General features: G+C 41.0%; 1 protein-coding gene across 1 annotated transcript in view; it reads right to left on the bottom strand.

The window, feature by feature from the left end:
• The window catches only part of SLC4A4 (solute carrier family 4 member 4), a 249657-nt gene that overhangs the window by 144219 nt on the left and 82187 nt on the right, over positions 1–23251 (bottom strand). The window contains exons 4-5 of the mRNA XM_016207089.2: positions 22969–23129; positions 15169–15348 (exon numbers count right to left, since the gene is read on the bottom strand). Coding sequence (XP_016062575.1) covers positions 15169–15348; positions 22969–23129 — 341 coding nt within the window. The remainder of the gene's footprint in view (positions 1–15168; positions 15349–22968; positions 23130–23251) is intronic.

Consider the following 23251-nt stretch of genomic DNA (forward strand, 5'->3'; position numbering starts at 1 on the left):
AGTCTATTTTATAATTCCAGCAGATTGTCGAAGTTTCCCCAAATCTGTGCCTCTTAAAAATCTCCCCAAGTCCCTGGTACTCTGACATATAACAGTATTTCTAAGTTATTTCTTCTTTCTACACTTGGATTCTCTCTATTTATAGACTTCTAGAGTCAGCATAAACTTTAGCCCATTGTAAATGCAACATTAGATATTAAAAATAACTAATGAGGCCTACTTCAGAAGCTCAGGAAAAATAGTAACTAAATCTCTTTTTTTAATTTTTTAAGTGGTTAGTACTATAGTTGAAGAGTGTTGCAACTCACTCTCGGATACCACAGAAGTTTTCTGAGTGTCTTATGTTAACTAAAAAGTCTGAAGATAGATGTCAGGTTGCTGAGAGATTTTATTTCCTAGTCTTTTGAAAACGGTGACTATGAAAAAGCTGTAGTGAAGGAATTTTGAAAGTTGTTCTTGGATATCCTTTTGCCTTTTAAGAGGCAAAAAATGCATGTGAGAATGGTACAGTAAGTGACCCAAATAATATTTCCAATCAAGAATAAGCCCAGATCTTGAACTTGATGGAAAGCGAAATGCTTAAAATGCTCTAAACTCACTAGGCAATAAAGAGAGCTGTAGCTGTGGTCGTTAATTCTACACCCCAAAGGTAGGTTCAGATAAATCTGAAAAACTAAGGTGAGAATGTAGTAACAAAGCAGAATACAAGAGTACTGGCCCATGAAAAATCATCTAAAAATCTCTCAGTGAAATATACCTTCAAAGATGACCCCTGCACATGCGACAGGCACAGAAATCTGAACGGTCGTAGTGGTAAACCCAACCCGTTTCCATGAACGGTCTCCCATCACCGCCCTGGCTGCAAGCTCAGCACCTGCGTATCCGAGGCTCCTTCCTCCCCACCCCGAGCAGCCGCCCCGTCCCGCAGACGCCATCTCCACATTTCCTGCAGGATCCCCGCCTTTCCATCTGACAGTCACAGTCTTATCCCCTCTCCACACCCGTCCCACCGCCTCGCCTCCTAAACCCCTCCCTGCCTCACGCGTTTCCCTCCTCCACCGCATTCGAACGACGCCTGGCAGATCAATGCCCCTAACGCACAGTTCTCACTGTGCTACGTCCGTGCTCAAAAGCTCCCACAGACCTCCCACAGACGGCTCGAACACTGTGCCGCCTCAACGACCGCGTTTCTGTTCTCACGCCCTCTGCTAATCTAACGTGGCCACTTGCTCTACCTCCCCAAACTCTTACTTATCCCCTGTCAACAACCTGGTGGCTTCTCAACTTTTCTCTCACTGGCACTGTCCCGCCATGTCCTATCCTGCTTTTCCCACAATCCCCATTTGTGGAAGCACAAGCCACCCTTGAAGGCCCACCAACAAGTCTGTCTCCGCAGAGAAGAATGCTTCCCCCAATTTCTCTCTTTATGCCCTGCTGTCCCGTCTTCTCCTAAACATTTTCGGAGAGTACACAGCATGCTACTGTGTCACACACAGGAGGCAACCAGGTCTGCCCCCACAGTCCTCCGGTGGCACTTACCCGCCTCCCCCCAGGCCGTTCCCTGAGACCTTCCCTCAGCTCCCTCTCTGCCCCTGGACGAGGGAGCTGGAACAGTAAGAGCTCAGGGGGTAGTTGTCGACTTGAACTTATCAGGGTGAACTCTCTGCGTTCACCACTTTCCTAAAGAAATGCCAAAACTTTTTAAGGAAAATCCAGAGCCACAGCAAATTATCATTTTTTATTTAGTCAGTAAACTTTCAAGCAGTTGAAAAGCTACAAACTGCTTAATTCCAGAAATGCCCAAAAGGAAATAAAAACAAAAGTGGGTGGTTTTTTTTAAGCAAAAATGTACCACTCACAATTCAGTTCTTTAAGTTCTAATGTTAACTATGTAATCTGCTTATAGGATGAAAAAGAATCTACAGCTACACCACTGTGGTTTCATGGGGGGGGGGGGGGACTGTATTATTATTATTATTATTATATTTAACATAGGAATAATATCAAACACTGCATAGTACTTTCAAAGCAAAGCCCTAAACTAGACCTGGAGGTCCCTACCTGGTAGGTTTACCAACTAGACAAATGGACACAACACAAAGCAAAGTGAAGACAGACGCCGGAACGTGCAGAAGACGGCAGGGAAAAACCCTAAATCTCACTCCCTTCTTTGAAGTTCAGATCTCAAAGCTGATCTAACTACCAATAACTGCAAAAGGACACAGTGACTTCTACAGGTCAGAGGATGCCAGCTGTTAGACGTGACACTGACTTCCCAGAGACGCAGGAGAGCGGTTCGGGACCTGCCCGGGTAGGGCCCACCCTGCACTCTCATAAGGGCAAAGCACTGAGGCAGGTGGTCCTGGAGGCAGCTCGTCCGGAAAGCCGAGGTGGAAGCTCCTCTTTTGTTCTCAGGGCCAGGGCTGGTCAGACCTGCCAATAAAATCTGTAAGAGGAAATCATTCTTGGTTTCATTCCAACTTCTAATTCAATACCTTGGCAGCCTCTGGAATGGGTAAGAGCCGTGGGCTCGTATCAGCCTCAGGTGACAACCAAGATATGAAGCACACAATGTACAAATGATGAGAGCTCGCTCCCCCAAAGCAACTTCAAACGCAGCTTTCTAAGGGTAGTTAGTCACTTCAGGTTACGCTAAGCCTGAAAATATCTGGCTAAGAATACTGGAAGATTCAATTACTGGAACCGTGCTCACAAACCTGCGTTTCAGCTGATATTTTGGCAGTGTTTCTGAAAAATAATTCCACATTAACTATTAGGATGAACTGGTGGTCACACTCATCAGGTCAGGATGAGCAGGAACACGGGGAGTCATTTTCGTAGGTCGTGACCAATATTCATGTCCGGTTAATAGTTTGCTGTGGCCAAGATGGGCCCTCGTGGACACCGGGCTGCTGGTGCTTTTAATGAAATGTCAAACTGTTAAGAATCGATAACTGCTCACTGTACGACTCCCGTGTTTCAAGTACCACGCTGCACTGAAAGACACACAGAGGCAGGAGATGCGGCTCCTGCCCTGACGGAGCTTTTGTATATATAGTTAAAACAAAAAAATACAAACAATGCAGCGTCAGAGGACAATATAAGACAATACATGGCAAGTCTTAGGCTGGGAGGCACAGACAATAGGAACTATGGAATTTTAAGACCTGGAGAGATCTTTCGTGTTTACTGCAGCTACTTTATCAAGGAGGTGGAACTTCATTCAGACCCTGCTTAGTAGGTTTGGACAGGCTTCCCTAAAAAAGCATTCTTGGAACGGCAGAGGACTCAACTAAGGCACAGAAGTCGGACTTGACACAACATAAGCCAAAAGAAAAAGAGAAGCTGATTAGACCACAGGCTCATCCTGAGAAAAGATGAGAACCAGGTTGGATAGGTAGGTAGAACCAGGGTTATTTAGCACCACTTTGTATACCTTCATTATTTAATATGTGAATATTAAATTTATTTTATTTCCAGGGCTCTAGGTAACATGGAGCGCTGGAGAAGATGAATAAGGTTATACATCAAAGCTGTTTGTTGAGGGAGAGAATTTATCACATAAAGACAATAAGAATCCTCTCTTACAACTAAAATGTGTTTTCTTAGAAAGATTGACCCAGGGAGTGGTCTTAGATTGGTTTCCAAACAGTTACCATATTTCCATATCATCAACAACAGAACATTTTGGTCAATTTTCTTGATGCTACCCACAACAATCCTTCAATGTGTAAATGTCTGACATGGAATAAATAAAACTTTCAGAGGATAAGACCAGCTACAATTTCTTGAGCAATTCTTATAAGCACTTTGCTAATAACAGTGACGCTGGATTTACTGAGTGCTGAGCAATATGCTAAATATTTTACATGTTTCTAGTTTAATTCTCACAATCCTATGTTGGCAAGATTAACTCACTTTCACAGTTGAGAAACCCAAATTTACAGTGGAAAAGTAACTCGTCCAACATCTGCAGGCCAGCAAACGGCAGGTGCAGGACTCAAACCCAGTCCTGCCTGACTCCCAACCCCAGTGACTAAACTTCTTACCTACATTTGTTCCCCTAGAGGATCGCTGAGGAAGAAAAAAAAGAGAATTTGTTAGAAGGAATGGATGATTCCTTCTTACAGAGAAAACCGTATCAGTGTCAAAGCTTTATTGAGGGGTCAGTAGATCTTTCTAGCAATCTGACCATGTGAATTTCCTATACTATCATTTCAATGGCATTACCCATCGAAGTCACAGGTGAAACTACCATATGATGAAGCTCAATCCTGCCTAGACATTCAGTATCTGTGTGATATGGACAAGTTACTAAAACTCTCTAAGCACCATTTCTTCAGGATAGTATCAACAGCCATAGCAATTTTGTATAACTGTTATCTACTGTTCAGAAAATTAAATGGTATTACATAAAGCTCAGGGTTTTTACATGAAAAGAAAAGAATTAATGTTTACAATATTTATTATTAGTCAAGTAAAATTAGAACTACTCTATAGCAGAAATCATTACAAAGTTAATAGTTCAATAAGGGGCCCTTCCTCTAATTCTCCCACCACCAAATTCCTACTTCCTTTAAGATTTAGCCCCAAAATCATCTACTCCAAATGCCTCTGCTACCATCCCAACTCCCAGGCCAAGCAGATCAGACGTTTCCATAATCTTGCGTGTGCCAGCATGCATGAGGGCATGTGTGTGTGTTTTCTCAGTCACTTTACTTAGCATTTTGTACAATTTTTATCTATTGTGTCCTGCCTCCCTCATTAGAAAACAAAAACAAAAAACTCTCAGGGCAAAGACTCCCTTAATGCATCTCTAAATACCCAGAGCATTTATATCCTTAGTGGAAACAAAGATTACTAATAGTTTCTAAAAATGTCAAATTCACTCCAATAAAAGCCCTGAAATAACAGAGCACAACAAACACCATTTTAGGATGAACTAAGATGTCCCCATTAAGTCACTGGAGAAAGACATCTTCCTAGGAAAGTGAAATTTCTTCACACTAAAATAGTAAAAAGCTTAAATCAATGGGTTTGAGGTAATAATAAACAGTTAAAAGCCGAATAATGTCATCATGGATGGGTTTCTAGACAGCTAAAATCTGTAACACACATAATCCAATTTGGGAATCCTAGGGGCAAGTCCACGTGGTTTTCTGTGCGTGTTCTTTGCTCTTTGGATTTTAGGTTTATAAACCTCATCTCTTTAACAAAGCCTTTTATCTTAAAAATAAAGATTCTATCTTCCTTTTTCACTGTCTGTAACACCTACCGCCTTTCTGGCACATAATGGGAATTTGGGTTTTTTTTCCTCGACCACTAGCTTAGTAAGTTCTTCCTCTTACCCAGCACTTTCAAAGCACCTTCAGAGGCCTCACCTCTAGTGTCTTCCTCACAATCCTCTGAAGGAAACCAGGTCCCAAGAAGTGCTCCACGGAGGAGGCGCTGCCAGTGCCAGGCCTGACCCTTTGTCTCAAACCCTCTCCACTGTCCCTGGCCGGGTAGCTCAGTTGGTCAGAGCCCGCCAAGGTTGCGGGTTCGATCTCCAGTCAGGGCACACACAAGAATCAACCGATGCGCACGAGTAAGTAGAACCACCACCAATGTTTCCCTGCCCTTTCCCCTCTCTCTAAAAACAACAAAAATAGGAAGAAAAAGCCACCTCTCTCCACCGCCTTACAAGGCACTCGGCCGGACTCAGGATGGCAGCCCCCCAGGGGACACGTCATCTCTGCACAGTCTGGTAGGAGCAGGACTAATGGGTAACCGTGAGCGGAGGGCTCTCTGAGCCCCACCCTGCCAGGCGCCCCGAGGGTGCCCGCGCACCGCCAGCCCCTGCCTCCTGCCCCCCGCCCGCCCTCCGCGCCCGCCCCGCCCGTCACTTACTCAGCCATCCCGCGCTGGGAGTGCGCCGCACTCGAGGGTCATCGTCCACGGTGCGGGCTGCTAGGCAGGGCACTGAGCTCTCAAGCGGGCTGCGGGCTTTAGTGTCAGAAGCAGAAGACAGGAGGAGGGGGACACATGAGCAGCCGCGGCAAGGCGAGGAGGCAGCATTGATTAGGAAGAAAGAATACTAAAGCAAATCACACAGCGGGTTAAAGGAGATTAGAGACATATTACACTGGCACACCCCTCCCGTGCCCTGCATCCTTTGTGGGACAAATTCCAACAGGGAATGAAAAACCTACATTCGATCTTCATGGTTCCCCAAGTACCGGTGGACGACCTGCCCCGCAGCTCCACTGTGCAGAGCAGGCACTGTCTCCAGAGGGAAGATCCCCGTAATGAGCACTGATCTCAAGGTGTAAGATGGAGACTGTTAACAATTTTGCACCACGTAAGCACACACGCAGGGAAGGGGCACACGGCCGGCCAAGCATGGGGGCAGAGTGCTGTATCAGTAGGGAGCTTTCCACGATCCACCCAGCAGACCCTTCTATGGGTCCTGCATTTGCGCGCAAATGCAGGAAGCACCACTTCATACTTGCACTTCTGAAATATTTTCCTTGGTGAGAGCCAAACTGGCTTTCCATTTCTTTTGCCTACTGATTTTCAGCCCTTCAGAAACATGAGCCTGCGATACAGCTAAATCGATACCTTAATGCAAACCAATTTAGAAATGCGTATCAGTTCTCATTTTCTGGTGCCCTTTAATACTTATTTTACTATGATTTTAATCTTCGGTGCACCCATGCCAAATCTTAGACCACATCCAAGACAGAATAAAGATGCAGGCTACAACTATAGTTTGGTTCCTCCAGATAGTTTTCATCCGCCGAGAGCACCATCAACTTCTGCCTGCAGATAGTTTCCTTTGGGTTTCCTGTCATCTCTTTTGCTCTCATCTAACGCCTCAGTCCAAGGCTAGTAAGAAACAGGCGGCATAATTATCCTTCAAGGAAGGACAAGTGAGGCTGGGAATATCTAACCATCACGCTCCACACCATTCAATGTGAGAGAGAATGTCCCCCTTAATAATGAAAACAATCACTTAATGATCAAGGCAGTAAGCAAAGCATATCCAAGCAAAAGCAAAGATTAGATAATCTATTCACACAAGTATATAAATGACAGGGCAGACAAATGGTCTTCTTAAGGCTATTTGATGACTTGAGAGGTCAAGTTTTAAATGAAACCATTTACAAGTTAATGTAATTTTATGGCCAAATTTGGGCATTCAACACATTATAAAATCTAGAAACATTTTTGTCAATTTATCTGTCTGTGTTTAAACGCTGTAAATAAAGCCAGCACTTGTGAGTGAGCCATCTGTGCCAGCACCTGTTTGAGGCAAGTCTGATGTCTTCCCTTTGCAATCTGAATTTTTAATTGTTTCCCATAATTGAGCTTCTTTGCAAGTTTTTATTGCGCTAAGAAAAATGATAAAGGGAAATGAACCAGTTGAGATTCTAAAATTGCTTTTGTCAAGAAGGAGGCATTCAGCAACATATCACACTGACCAAGTTTCACCTCCTATTTCTTTTGACAACCAAGGGATCTGCTTCAAGTGCCAATATTCCTGCAGGCTTAGCTAAAGGAAACGACAGAGGCTAGACAACTGGCAGTCACTGATCTAGGCCCAAGCAAGAACCTACTGAAATTCCAGGTCAGTGAGAACTGACAGCGGCTGGTAATGCAAAGTAACCTCAAAAGAGCACTCCCACCCGTTAGCTCCTAATCGGTGTGCAGCTCACTGATGCCACGGTTTGCTCCTGAAGTAAATACGAGAGGTCAGCAGCTGCTCCAAAACTCAGGTGCTAACAACTGACTTTTCTCAGCAGCTTCTCTCTCCTCCCCTGAATGTCTCCGTGTGTTATTTGTTAGGAACTAGAGCTGGAAACTCTTTTTGCATAAACAGTCCACTGATACTGAGCTTCGCCATCAAGAGGACAGTGGAACGGAGCCTGGCACACGCCCGCAGAGAACCTGGCTCCAGAGACAGGCATGAAAATGAAACTGCCCATAGGGACTCGGCACCTGCGTTTCAGCAACGATGACTGGAGCCACCCGGCTGCTTCTCGTCGCGAAAACAGGGGGGCTCTCAGCATCCGTTACTGACACCGGCGAACTCCAACGTTCTGATGTGTGGGCCTGCGTGTGCCTCGCGCAGAAACATACAAACTCTCTAACCCTTTCGTGTTGCCTCTTTTCTCCTCACAAATTTACCCCAAAGATAAAATTTTGAAAAGCTGTGGTAATAATGGTAATAACAATATATTATTGAGCACCTTTTCCTAATAATGTTTTAATTGTACCTCTTCTACACTTAAGCTATAAAATAAACAAGTCAGCTTTGCCTCTATCTTAGCTATTCTCTTTTAAGCCACTTTTGCCTGGCTTTAGGCATAAACAAGATAGGAACTGGTTTATATGACTGGGACTTGATAAGGACAGATATATAGCTATGAAGATTTTTGAGTGGTGGTTTCCAACATCTAGAATGTAGAAAAAGATGTTGTGAAGGGGATCTTTTTTGGGTGATTCGTGTTCCCCTGGAGAATCTACTTGTCCAAAACCATTAATCCCAAATCTGTTCAAGTGATAAGGGCGTCCCTGCTTGAATTATGCAAATAGATTTAAAAAACCACTCGATAAAAATTACTTTTTAACAGTCTTATTAAGAAGAAAATAAATTTTACTTAGGTTAAAACTTTAGAACTCTTTCAGGATTGCAATGTCTTATGATCAAATGGTCATTGGGCACCTACTATGCATTTCACACTGTTATTTAGTCAAGAAATTTAACCCACAAGCATAACAGCATTTCACCTATAAATACATGAGACAGGCTGTTTACAAATTTCCATTTGGAAAAGCCAATAAAGACATCCAACTGCCATTTTGGTACATATTCCTGCCAGAGCCCTTCAACATCACAGGATTACACAGAGACCTGGACTCACTGATGTGTGGGAAATAAATCACAGCTGACGAAGCTCAATACCCACTGCAGTTGAATTAGCATATTGTTATTAAGCAACCTGGTTTCTCCATTTCTTATGCTTGAACAAGTTATCTTACATTTCTGAGCTTCAGGTTTTTCATCTGCAAATGGACATAATGATATATACATTAGAAACAACATAGATACCAATGCCTGGTATATATAATAGGTGCTCAATTAATGGGAGGTATTACTATCATTTCTACTACTACTATCATCATTGATGGGATGATGTATTCCTTGTTCAACATCCCAAAGGTGTTGGAAAACACTAAAGACAGCTACCTTGGCCTACTCTAAATTTAACTGTGATTCTTAAGAAATGAGGTTCACAAACCTGAAAAGATGTCCTCTGGTCCTTTGCATTTGCACTGAAACAGGGATTGGGTAAAATGAGCCATGCTTAATCATCCTGCAAGACTTTTAATTTTATTGCCCCTTTTTTCTTTTGAGAAGGCATGGTAAAGAGTCCACAGTGCTCACATCTGATGTCCTTATTTTTCCTTTCCTCCTTTCCTCGAGTTTGCCTACCTTTCCTCTGTTCTCTCTTTCTCTTTCACAGAGACCAGGACATGATGCCAGACCTACTCCTACTCTCCTATATGTTCTTAGAGCAAGGTAAGGCTTGGGAAAACAAGACTTCACAAGAGCAGCTCTATCAAGGACCTTAAGCCTTGAAAGATTTACACAGGGTTGACCGCAGGAAATCAGTGAAGGGTCCTCTAAGTACATGTCTTTTGCAGACAGGGAGAAATGGAGAAGAGAGTGCTCATACGTGGTAGGATAACACAAAGAGAATCATCTCACCCTTTACTCCACCACGTACCCTATGTAAAACAGACTGGCAATTAGTAACACTTAAAATGTGCTCATTTCACGGTAACACCCTGTTATACATATATCACTTCCTGAGAGCTAAAAACTGTCATTGCTCAGACATACTCATCAATTTTGAAACTCTAAAAACATTCTAGAGCTCATGAGTGATACCGCATTATGTATTATTTGGTACCTGTAAAGTTGATAATGAAAGTAGCACTGTTTAAAAAATAAAACTCCAAGAATATTTTCATATATGGAGTAGTAGAAGAAAAAAACTGAGAGACAAAGAAAATTATAGAACACAAAATAAAGGTGCGGAATTAAAGCTCCATCCTCGGTTTTAAATCTGAAAGGCACTGAATTTGCCCCTTAAAATATTTCTGAACAATACCTGTTCATTACAGTGTAGTTCATGTTATGCTTATTAAATACTTTCACAAAAATAGCTTACTCCCGGTTGTATACACAGAATAAGAGATTACCACCCTTGTTTCGTAGATATAAAAACTGAGGCTCAAGAAGGTTATTTAAATTGCTCAAGGGATAATGAACACACAGAACAATATGCAGACGATGTATTATAGAACTGTATACCTGAAAGCTTCGTAATTTTATTCACCAATAAAATTCAATGTCACACCAATAAAGTCAATAAAAATATAAATTGCTCAAAATCACGCTGCTACTAAGCGTAAGTCCAGGATTAGTTGTAGCCTTTGGAAAAGATAACACCCTGACTTCACAAAGATTATAAAGTAGGCCTTTAATGTCAAAATCTAAATCCTCACTTTTGTGATTATCTCTTAAGTCTGACTCTTCTTTGTCATAAAGAGCAGAGCAGACTACCACACACTGGGCGGGAAGGACCTCAGAGAAAAATGTGTTCTTGTTTATTTAAAGATCTGAACACTGTAAATCTGGAAGATTGGTCACCTGCCTGGGGAAAAGAAAGGAAGATATGAATGGTGTCTGATAGATGAATTAGAAATACAATGAAAATGATAATAACAGCTACTGTTATTAGGAAACACTTTTCACTCAGGTACTTTTCTAGAGACTTTCCATGGAGTGGCTCATTAAATCTAACGCTGAGAAGAGCTTGATCATTGGGTTCTGGCCAGAACATTCATCTGTGCTGTGGAAATGAATGCAGAATTAGAGTCCTGAACAAAACAGATGGATGGATGCTGTTGGTTTTTGGAGAGAGCCGACTGTATGCAGAAAGGCACCTGTGAAGATGGGAGATGACTCATTTTAAGGTGCTGTGGGCCTGTTGATGGATCCGTCTCAGAACCAGAGAAGCATGATGGGCTGCTTCAGCGGAACAGAATCTTTGAGGGAAGTAGGGGAAATGCCTGCCTTACCCACTGATTCAGGAACCAGGTCTGAATTCAAGGATGTGGGGGTGGGGGGCACAAAGTAGAACCGCCCAGCTGGAGACAATTAAGATAAGCTGGAATCCAGAACCTCGACAAAAAGGTAGGAATTTCTAAAGAGACTGAGAAAGCTGCCAAACCTGGCAGTGGGCCCAGCCAGATCCGCCACAAGCCAGCATCTAGGCAGCTTAATCTAATATCCAAACCAAACAGCTTGAAGATACCTAATCTCAAGTCAGATCCAAAGCAACAAGAGCCTCGCTAATCCATCCCACTGACATTTCAGTGGGGCCTAGAATTACTATTAACAAAAAGAACTGATTCCTTTCCACTGTTTGTTCTACGTTGTTAACCACTATCTATGTCCTGTAGGTATTAGCAACAGACTTTTTAAAATACCTGAAGGTGTTGTGTGCTTACAGCAGAAACAGCAACGTGGCAGAAAGCTAGGAAGCAGCATCCTGCCTGGTAGGTGACACTGAAAAGAGCAATACAGAGAGAAATAAGTGGTGGCAACAAGTGGTGGGAGCAAGTGTATCGCTTTTCTCAAACTTGACAGAAAAAAAATAGTGGTGAATCGAAGACAAAATACAGAGGTTCAATCAGGAGTAGTCTGTATCTCAATAAATGCTACAGAAGACGTCCGGCTCACCAGGAGAAAGCCTGCAGGAAGCACCGTGAGGTCTCGGAGCCGGCTGCCCAGGCTGAAGCTGGAATCCTAACTCCTTATGTAAGTCTTGGATTCTCGGTACGGTGTAGTGTTTCCCTGAGAGCCATTTAGCAAAATGTAAAACCAATGACAGGAACAGGTATTCTGTATGAGGACTGTGATGAAAATGGGATCCCACCTCTCCCATTGCTGCTGGTATGGTAGTCATATCACTTACCAAAGGGCAGAGGAAATACATCAATACTATATCCATAAGTTTCTTCCCAAATAGGAAGCTACAGAGCAAATATTCCAAAACCACTCTCCTATAATGAGATTTTCTTCCTTAATTGTGTTTAAACATATTATAGATAATTTAATATCATCAGTTGAGTGATTAGTATGTGCCAATTACCATTCCAAACATTTTAATTTTTATTATCTCTGCTTTATAGATATAGAAACTGAGTAATAAATGACCTTTCTAATTTTTTATTTAAAAAAACTAATAAAAAATCAGGTCATGAGTTTGTATTAGGGGAAAATGAAATTCAAAGTGTAGGTCTGATTTGGATAACCAAAGTCACTTTCCAGTAAAGGGTCTCTACACTACCATCTAAATACTACCATCATGGCCAATTTCAAATTACAAACATGAAGTCACTGCCTGCAGTTAGGAAGAGATGCATAGTAGCATATCATTTTATAGGATTGCTATCATATCGGCACAGTAGATGTAAATAACCTCAAGAGCACAGACCATAGTAAAATGCAGTAAAATATGTAGGAAGTGATGAATTTTGAGTATTTATTACTTTCATCTTTAATATAATTAAAGTAGATATTTATATAATTTAAATTTTTAATAATAGCTATATAACAACCAGCTCACAAAATTCCTGCTAACTGACTCTTACGAGAAGATAAGAGGTGGATCCAGCATTAAGAGGTGACTCCAGCACACCACTGTGAAATAAAAAACCTTCCAATTCTAAACTATCTTCATAAATTTCAGCTATTAATTACATTGTTGCTTTTATAACTAAAGTTGACAGTGTCCCTGAGTCTATTTTCTAGACTATGACAAGTTTATCTAGGTTTTACATAGAGATATCAGAATCTAGTTCTAACTACAATAAATATAAGATTCTGGTTTATTAAAATAGTAGCAAGAGTTCCATAATTCTTTATTTTAGAAATTTACCCTAAGGATATTTCATAACATTAAAAATATTAAATAATTAAACCCTAACATACAAAGGTAACTGTATAAACTTGTAAGTTAAGTGCCTCCAAAAAAACAAAAATGAGCCCTCTGATCATGTGTAAGAGTGTACCACCCTGGAGGCACATGAAATTCATTACTACAGAATCTCTCAGAGCCAAGTCTTGCCTCTGGATATTTAAAAGGGGTTAGGTAACACAAAGGTCAATAATAACTTGTTCAAAAAGCCCTACTCAAATTCCATGCTTCAGGGGGTAAGCTGGAGAGTCACAAAGGAAAAAACCGCCTGCCCTTCCTACTTGCTCCCGGCCCAGCTATGTAACACTTTGCGAGAGAAAAGGTGAATGACAAAAGCAATTTCAACTCTCCCGTGAAGTACAAAGATCTACTGAAAGGATAAAAGATGGAGTGATGAGTGATATCAACTCATTAGTTGTGTTCCACATCCAAATACTTTCTCCTAAAGCACACGATGCTGGCCTCCAGGACCCATCTGTTCCTAATTTCCACCTCCATGGAAATGACGCTCACACCACACTGGGAGAAGGCTCCCTCACTCCATCAGACCCTTCTTCTTCTCTTTGCAAATATATCAATATTTGGGGAAAAAAGTGTACTTTCTTGTTTCTTTATAGTACCACTAACTTCATGACAAAAAATATTGCCAAACCATGGAATTTCATTTTATATGAGAGAGAATAATAAATAAGATATAAAAGAATTTTACTCTGCCACAATTTTAAAAACATGGCGTGCTTTTAAAATGAAATATATGTGACATCAGTTATAGTAATCTCTTCATTCCATAACATTTCCAGCCATTAAACAATGCCTCTCTTCAAAAATACAATGTTGAAAACCCCACAAAAACCAAAACATTTCCAGTCAGCAGTAATATTCCAGGTAATGGCAGAGCCATCAAATTGTAGTAGGAATGTTCTAGATTAAATTCTTTCTTTTCTGAACATTTTTTATAAAAAGCATTTTTATTTTACTTCTTTAAAAACACATAAGCCACTCAATAAAACTGAACTTTTCATTTGGTTCTATTTAAGAACTGAACACTCATTAAGGAACTACAATGATGTAATGGTTCAAAAATATACCAGAGAAAGTTTGCTAATAGTAAGCTTCCTTCCAGACTACCATTCATTTTAATATTCAGTCAGAAAAACCAATTTCCGGAAACAGAATGGCCGAGTTAGAATTCAGTTTATACAATTCAGTTAGCGCACCTTTTCCGTGACAGCCTGTTTCAAGTTCTTCTGAAAATGCAGCTGAGGGCAGTGAATTAGGAGCTCCCTTATCTACTCATTTCTCTTAATACTTAAAAAAGACTGGGGGTGGGACGGGGGAGACCTGCTTCTACCAGCTAATGCTCAGCAACCCTCTGCACCATGCCTCCATTCTCAGTGCTCCCTGGAAAGGAACCTCTCCCTTCTCAGACTGCTTCCAATCATGAAATTTATTGGAAACAAAGACAGTGACAAGGAAGATCTGCCCTTCACAGAAAACTGGTCAAGGCCATAGAATATAAACGAGACACCGTGTCTTTCCTGTTGCTATACAATGAGGCTCACGTCCCACCTGGAATCATCATTCTCACATCTAGCTATCATTATCATGTAACAAAAGAGCAGACTGTGTTTTTAAGTAGAAAAATAATAGTAAGCCTTATTTGGATGAATGATCATTTACACGCTAGACACCAGCTCACACACCAAGCAGATACTTCAGGACACGAGCCCTCAGAGCACCCGTGTCTTAGCCTGTCCTCCTAATCCTGACCAGCTACTATGTTGAAAGCATAGTGTTTGATGTGCTCAATAATCTACAAGTTTGCTGATTCATCTCAAACAGTCAGTTGTTTCATCACAGCATTATTACCAAACCATCCCAGGCCATGGGGATAGATGTATACGGAGCACGCAAGGCGTCTGGGCCTCTGCGACCTACAATAACCGCTGACACTTTTCCAACAGGGCCGCAAACCTGCCCAACTGGAGAAAAGGTGTCATTATGAAATGGCTGTGGCATATGAACTTAAGAAGAAATATGGAAAGCGGGTAAAAAAAAAAGGTGACACGCGGTGGAGTAAAGGTGAGTGGGACCAGTAGAGAGAGCAGCAGCCAGCTGGCCCCTGCATTACCATTATCAGGGCTGGCGAACATCCTACTTGCACTGGAAACTGTCTTCCCAATGTCAGCCAGGGATCGAAGGTTGGATTTCTTGGTTTGATGCCGATGCTTCCGGAGCAAAGTGTAGGTCACCTTATCCTTAAGGTCAGGTTTCAAAAGACCTGTCTCGATCTGATGGTCAACAATCATCTCTGATACAAAAACAAAGCAAAACAAGAACAACTCAGTCACAAGACCACAAAGTCAGTTTTTCACTCTAACTTGATAGATGTCATCCTCAAATTTAATATCAATATACTATATTCCAAATTTAGAACTTCCCGCTTTATGTGAAGGGTTAAGATACAGGGGACAGGAATATTGGCATTGAGAGTTATAAATATTCCAGTATTAATTATGTTTTTGGAGAGGAAAAATCGTCTTGCTCATTTTTTAAAGTCCCAGTTAATAGTGAATTCACATTAATCAATTCTTCTATGAGTAACACAATAAATCAGTAATTTACATTTTTCAATTAAGAAAAAAAGATAAGATTAGAAAAGTTCATGTACTCTATCATAGTAAGTGTGCCAGAAATACAAATGATATGAAAAGAACTTAAAGAATATGCTAAATTTAAAGTAGTGACATTATTGATTTTTTTAATCCAGCTTTCCAAATTCTTCTGTAATGCTGTATTTTCTTTATAATAGGACCAAGTAAAGGAAAACAATACCTTTCCCTATATCAGGTTACTTGAACACCAATTAATCCAGTAAAAGCAATTAAACTATGAAATTATGCTTTAGTCCTGTCGAAGAAGGGATGCTATTCTTGTTTAGATTCAGTATATTCCGTTAGTCATTTTAAAGTATAACCTGACTAGAATTTTCTACGAAATTTTAATATCTTAGTCTTACTACAAAAAAGATTAAATTTTCTATTAGCTCTTTTTTTAAGAATGGTTTTAACTTAAAAAGATGGCTGTGTTTCATAGAAATTGCTCCATGGGTAGCTCTGCTGAAGGAAAAGTTTTACTCTAATAAAAAATAAGGTAGGCATGGGGATGTAAAGTACAGCATAGGAAGCGCTGTCAAGACTGTTGTAATAACCACGTATGGTGCCAGGTGGGTGCTGGAAATATCAGGGGAACACTTTGTAAAGTGTATGATTATCTAACCACTATGCTGTACACCTGAAACCAATACAAAATAATATTCAATGTAAACTGTAACTGAAAAAAACAAAAAATTTTTTTAAAAAAATTTAAATAAGAAACCCTTTCTCACAAGTCAGCATGTCAGCAATATGACATAAATGTAGCCTGGTGCACCCCACCCTAATGTCACATCACAATTTGACATTTCCTCTGTCCAAAATGGGACTCAGGACAAAACATCACAGAATGTGTGCAAGGTATTCAATGGCAGGATGCTACCTCCTTATACACAGGTAGAGCTTTTGTCCCTGCCCAGAACCAGAACGATGGACCCCATGCCTACCTCTTCAGGTGCATGGGTGCATCTAGAACATATCAATATTCTCCTCTAGGGCAAAGTTCTCAGTATACAAAAGGAGAGAAGAAAACAGCCTACCTGGCTGTCAAAAGGAAGACAATTTTACCCTCTCCGACAGCATGGATGGACCCGGAGAGCATTACGCTAAGTGAACTAAGCCAGTCAGAGAAAGACAAGTACCGTATGACTTCACTCATATGTGGAATCTAATGAACAAACTGAACTGTCAAGCAAAACAGACAGACACAAGCTGACAGCTCTGGTGGGGGGATGGGATTGAGCAAAATAGAAAAAAAAAGAGAAAGAACTCACGGACACAGTCAACAGTGTGGATGGGGGGGTGGGAAGAAAGGGGGAGGAGTTGGAAAAGGGTACAGGAGGAATAAATGGTGATGGGGGAAAAAATAATAAATTTTAAAAAGAAGGAAGGAAAGAAAATCAACTGGTGCTGTTAGGATAACAGCACCGCCCAAGCATTCCCTCCTTTCGTAAAGGGAAGTTAGAAATATCCAAGGGGGTGTGCTCCAGCCTGGCTGCTCCTCTCGACAGCTCTTCTTCACAAAGCAAGCACTCAGAGAACTGGCCTCACGGCCTAGAGCTAGAGACTAATGATTTACACAGTATACAATCAACTATTTGGGAGCCAAACAGAGGCGGAACCCAGGATTTTCCATCAGATGCCTTTCACAGATGCCATAAATGCCACATAAGGCTGGACCACTTGGTAGGGAGCCTGGGCAAGGCAGGAGGTCTCTCTCCCACAGCAGTGTTTTGGTTTGACAATGGCCGTTAGCCCTGAGTATTCTGAACTACACAAGCCCTACTCAGTAAAACTCTCAGAACTGGTTCTGTAATTACAATGAACCCTCTGCTCCACAGCAAAATAATCAGGTGCTACCAAACACAACCCCTGTACGCTCCCTTTAAGTCTTGTCAATGTGGAAAGTCCATTTCACAGAACCACAAAAATAAACAAACAGCCCTAGCGTATCTGCTGTCAAGTGTTATCAAACTCCTACTCCAATTCCAGGGTTGTGGGTTAAAGTGTTTCTTATCTACCCTTCCTGGCAGGGCTTCCCTCTATTCCTGCCCTCCCTTATAATCTCAAACCAACCCTATATGTGCACAGCCAGCCCTTTGTTACTAATGCCTGGAAATCACCGGTTAGAACAGGTTGAAACATCTGCGTGGCTGATGCCCTTCATGACGTTTCCATAAAAATGGCCCCCATTGCAGGGATCCCTTTAAGCATAAACTACAAAACCTTTCAGGAAAGTGGGGGCAGTAACGTTTCACAGCTACACTGAAATTAAGCCTTCAGTGTCAAAACCCCACAGACATTACCAACTGGGAAAGAATGTGCCAGCCCTCGATGATAGCAGAGCTCAAAGGAACCTCACAGAGCATCCGCTTCAACCTCTTGCTACACAGATGAGAAAAGACAGGGCAAGAGAAGCTTGCTCACAGACACAGCCTAATCAGAGGCAACAGCCCCTCGCCCCAATGAAACCAGGTGTTCTGGCTCATAGTTTAGATCTTTTCCATATCACACTATACTTTCCTTTATTTGAAAGGGAAGCACTAGACCCAAACAAAAAATGGATATATGCAGAGCTTCTGCAAACCAACAGAAAGATGGCCATGCAACAGAAAAAAGGCCAAAGGTGACGTTCTTACAGGAAATACAAACACCCAAGACACATTTAACTCCAAGGCTAACAGACAATTTAAACATGTGTACAATATAACCTATTATGAGATATCTGTTAATCTATCAAAGTGACAATATTTTAAAGGCTAATCCCCAGTGGCATGAAGGGTGTGTGTGATAGACAATTCCTCATACGGATGATGACTGTAGTAACTAGTACAACCTTTCCACTTGGCAACCACATAGCAAAACCCTAATTTAATATGTTCAAACCCTCTGAATATTTCGCCATTAGAAATCTATATGAAAGAAACAACTAATTTCACAAAAGCATGACAAAACTGTTCACTTCTTTTCTTTATAATAAAAACTTGAAGGCAACTTCAATGCCCAATAATAGATTTTTAAGAATTTTGCAGCCATTAAAATGATGTTTATACTTCTATTTAATGACATGAAAAGAAAATTCATATTATGCTTTTAAATTTAAAAAAGAAAATTAAAGTGTTGTAGTATGATCCCATTTTGTAAAATAATTTTCATATCTGTAAACAGATGTACAGAAAAACTGCTGGGAGGACAGCTCTGCAGGATCAGATTTGTGGTATTTTGATTTTTGTGTGTTATAGTTGTCTAGATTATTTAAAAATGAACACAGATTTGTGATAAAACATAAATATATTACCATTTTGAGAGTATATAAAGTGTAAAAAGCAAAAAGCGACTAACATATCTGCCCATAGCAACAGCTCAGGAATTCCTTTAAATACAAAAATGGGAACTCCAAAAACAGAGCTACATTTTCCTAATCTATTTCCCATCATAATAAAATACCTGAAATGACTTATAATTTTTTGTAACTTAGGAGGGGAGGAAAATACCCATGTACTTGGCTTCAGATGTGAATGACATTTTTTAAATGTCGAATTATAATGACAGTAATAATAAAGCTACTAAAGTTACTGGTGAAAATTATTTATGCTTTATATACTTTAAGGGCAAATTTTCCTATTAGCTTTAAGAAGGGGTTCTTCATGAGGAAGCCAGGAGGAGGTTCTGAGGAGAATCAGAACTGGGCTGAATTTTTCAGCACGTGTGAGAAGCGCCTGCTGCAAGTCTCCCTCTGCTCTGGGCCAGGCTCCTTCGCGCCTGCAGAGGGGATGCCTCTCAGATGGCGGCATCGGATGCCACTAAGGAGGAGTGGCAGGTGGACTGCAAAAAACATAGAAATCTTGCTACTGCTTGTTCGAGATAATCACACTTGCTATTATTACTTTTTCTTCTCATTTGTTGAGATAAACGGGTGGAGGGGAGATGCATCTTAAGACAGCTGCACATAATTCTCAGATTAACAACTCCACTCTACCCTCTGCTAAAAAATAATAATGATTTTTGATAACCAAATAATGACAATACTCTTTCCCATGCCATCTTCTGTCATTTAAAACAAAATAAGGGCGCTTTTTTTCCCCCTTCGTGTTCTTGGCTCAGAGGATTTTTAAGTATTTCTTTTCAGCCAGTTGCATTCTCTCAAACACGTTCTTCTCCTTGCATTCCGCAAACCTGGTCCTTCCTTTCTTCCTTTCTTTCTTCCTTTCTTTCTTTCACTTATGAGTTGTTTTTCTGCCTCTTTATTTGCCTCTGCACTGTTTGTATTATCAGCTCCCGAATGCACCCCGGCCCTGTGCCTGCTTGCCCCAGGGACTATAGAGCAAACACACTACTAACTGATGATTCCGCAAAGTGACCTAGTAGTGTCTAATTTTAAAATTTAATGACCATTGTTAAAGTAAATGCATGGAGGTTAGAGAAAAAGTTCACAGCTGATAATAAAAAGTAATGGAAAATTAAAGTGAGAACAAAGAATGCTTGGAGCACTTTTCTTAAATGTAAATACAGAACCTCTCCGGTCAGTGGCTAACACGGCTCCAATTAATGTGGGACTCTGCCCTCTACTTCATCTGAAAGGTCAGCTAGGCCCGGCCGGGCGTGGCTCAGCGGTTGAGCGCCAACCTAGGATCCAGGTGATCGGGGTTCGATTCCCGGTCAGGGCACATGCCCGGGTTGCGGGCTACGCAGCCGATCAATGACTCTCTCATCATTGATGTTTCTATCTCTCTCTCTCCCCCTCCTTTCCTCTCTCTGAAATACATAAAGATATATTTAAAAATAATAATAATAATAAATAAAAATAAAAGGTCAGCGGCTGAAGACCAGAAGCTCCTTAAGATGGCTCTTCCAGGTGATGAAGATTTGCCCAGTCACAATCTCATGTCCATTTTACCCTGCATTTATAAATTTCTGATGTATTTTTTCAACTTGTCTGATTTCAGACATTTTTGTTCCAGATAAGTTCTCAAAGTCTGAGAATACAGAAATTGCAATTCTCACTCAAAAACTGGATTGACTTCTGCTAACCATGATTCTTTATTGGCAGCCTGTTACTTAGGATGCTTTCAGTTCTGTAAGGTGCTTGTTTGTTTGTTTGTTTGTTTGAAATTAGTATACAATTATAAAACCTGGAATCATCAATATACAAATTATTCTTTTAGGAGACATGTTTTGGTTCTCCCTGTTGCTGTTTCTACTGCGGTATGAGCTGGACTTGTATTACTGAGATAACCTATTGCTATGCCCCAGTTCGTTCATAAGATGCTTTATGAGAAAAGCTGACCTCATTGTATGTGAAGAACAGGTTTGCCATGAAAGGAATGCTTTTATCCAGTTTAGAACCCTAATGTTTCCGATTTTATATTCCTGTTGCCGAGACGCAGGAGAAGCTGCATTAGGAGAGAAGGAAGACTCGCTACACTTAACATCTCCAGTTCGAAGAATTGTCTGGATAAGTAACACAGTCATCATTCAGCTATTGACTCAAGAGTTTCAATGATAAAAATCTTTTTGGAAAATAAACCCAGGCAACATAATAAATTTTCATATAAAAGTAAAGTTTCAATTTAGTTTAAAAAAAAAGTCAATGAAACAAATGGCTCAGAAAACCATTCCTTCCATTTGCTTCTGTCTTTGTAGGTGGACCCCACCTTCCCTCCGCACAATAGTCCAAGATCTCTCCTTGTCTATCAAATGTCCATGTCAGCCTCACCTGCCTTGTCAAATATGAACAATTTTACACTGAGCAGTGTTTCTTACATTATCTTCTAGCTACCTCTGTAGACGTGGATTTGTAACATACCCCGTTTACAAAGTGGGAGATTTGCAAACCTAATTGCAGGGCCCGGGACAGTGTCTGGCACATTGCAGAAGCTTACACACCACTGCTGAATAAATGCATAAACATTAATTCTGCCCACCCAGCATCTTCACATTAGTCTTTCTCCCTTCTCCATCTGCACCTTAAATACCTCAGATGCATGAAAAGTGCGGGGCTTCTTTGCAAATCTAACCAACGAGCTCTCTGAAGAATGGAATACACATACATCTGCTAGATATATGCCTCATTTGACAACCAATCTTCTCTGTAAATATACATGCTACAGCCTCCCCACTGTCTATAAAGACACCGATGCCATAGACAAGCCTTTTGTCTGATGACAGTCGAAGAGATTTTGCAGCAAGTCTGAAACTACACAGGAATTTTATACCGGTCACTTTCTGCAGAGCCACGATCCATACCCTTTTCTCTTCCTCATAATCCCAAGGCAGGCACCCTGCAGACCCCTTGGGAAAGTGCACTCATCCAAACAGGTCCAGTGGTCACCTGGTTGTGGAATTTTCCCAGGAATAACAAGCAGAGGCCCTGCACTGTTTTTGAGGATGTGCTCAATGAACAAACATGTCCACGCTGTTTTTCAGTGCACCTGGATCTGAAGGGTAATATGGCTGCTTAGGCCTTACTTCTGCTAGAAAATAAAGCCAAGTACGTCTGTTTGGAATGTAGTGATGTGTGCCCACGGTGTTCAGCATGATGCAATAACAGTCACTACACAACACGAATTGCAAAAGATGCCAGAGCTGCCCTGCGCCATCAGGCTCACTGGCTTGCGGGTGGTTGTACAATGACACTCGGTCACTAACCGAGTGTTCTGCTGGCTTCTTGTCCCACACAACTTTTCTCCACAAAATCACTATCTACAAAATCAGCCCCCACCCAGGAACTAGACTCTTTTCCTTCCTAAAGAGGATTTAAAGCCTATTTTACAGATGACAAAACTGAAGCCCAGAGAAGCTCAGTTCAATGCCTAAGGTCAAAGAGTACTAGAAATCTAGTGTCCAGAAATCCAGTCCAATATAACCAAAGATTGGGTGGGGAATCCATTCAAAATATTAATCTTATGCTAATAAGTGAAATAAATGCTTATCTGTACACATACAATATAATCCCAATATTAATTTTTATAAAATAACATAAAAAATGAAAAGCATAAGAGAGAAGATTGAGAAACAAAACTGGGTGAAAATACACCGAAATGTTAATGACTATGACCGGATATAGGTGCAATGAATGACTTTATTTTGTTCTCAATGTTTGTCTGTATTTTCTAAATTTTCTGCAATAAACCTTACTAGTTTTATAAAATAAAAAAGAATAAATGTTCTAGAATATTCAACTGTGCTTACACTAGAAGTCATCTGCATTGATGGAGACTCATGAATAGGTAGAAAAGCTGAAAAAAAATGATACAAACTTACAACAATATACTTACCCACCAACTGTGGCAGAGAAGTAGCCTCCCTGTCAAGCATGATGGACCCTTTCTCCATACAGGTCCTCAGCTCAAATAAGCTGTGAAGGGATAGCGTGGCCACATGGGGCTTGCTCCATCTCTCTCCACCCTGTTCCACTTTTTCTTCAAACTTAATCCACCTAGGAACATGAGAATAGTGAATAGCAATTAAAAGTATTCTATCTACCTTGGAAACAGCAACATCAACCCCTCCGTTTCCACCCCCATCACCACTACCAAAATGTCTCCTTTCCCAGAGTCT

The sequence above is a fragment of the Miniopterus natalensis genome, chromosome 1 (assembly GCF_054644295.1).
Source record: "Miniopterus natalensis isolate mMinNat1 chromosome 1, mMinNat1.hap1, whole genome shotgun sequence".
Classification (NCBI taxonomy): Eukaryota; Metazoa; Chordata; class Mammalia; order Chiroptera; family Miniopteridae; genus Miniopterus; species Miniopterus natalensis.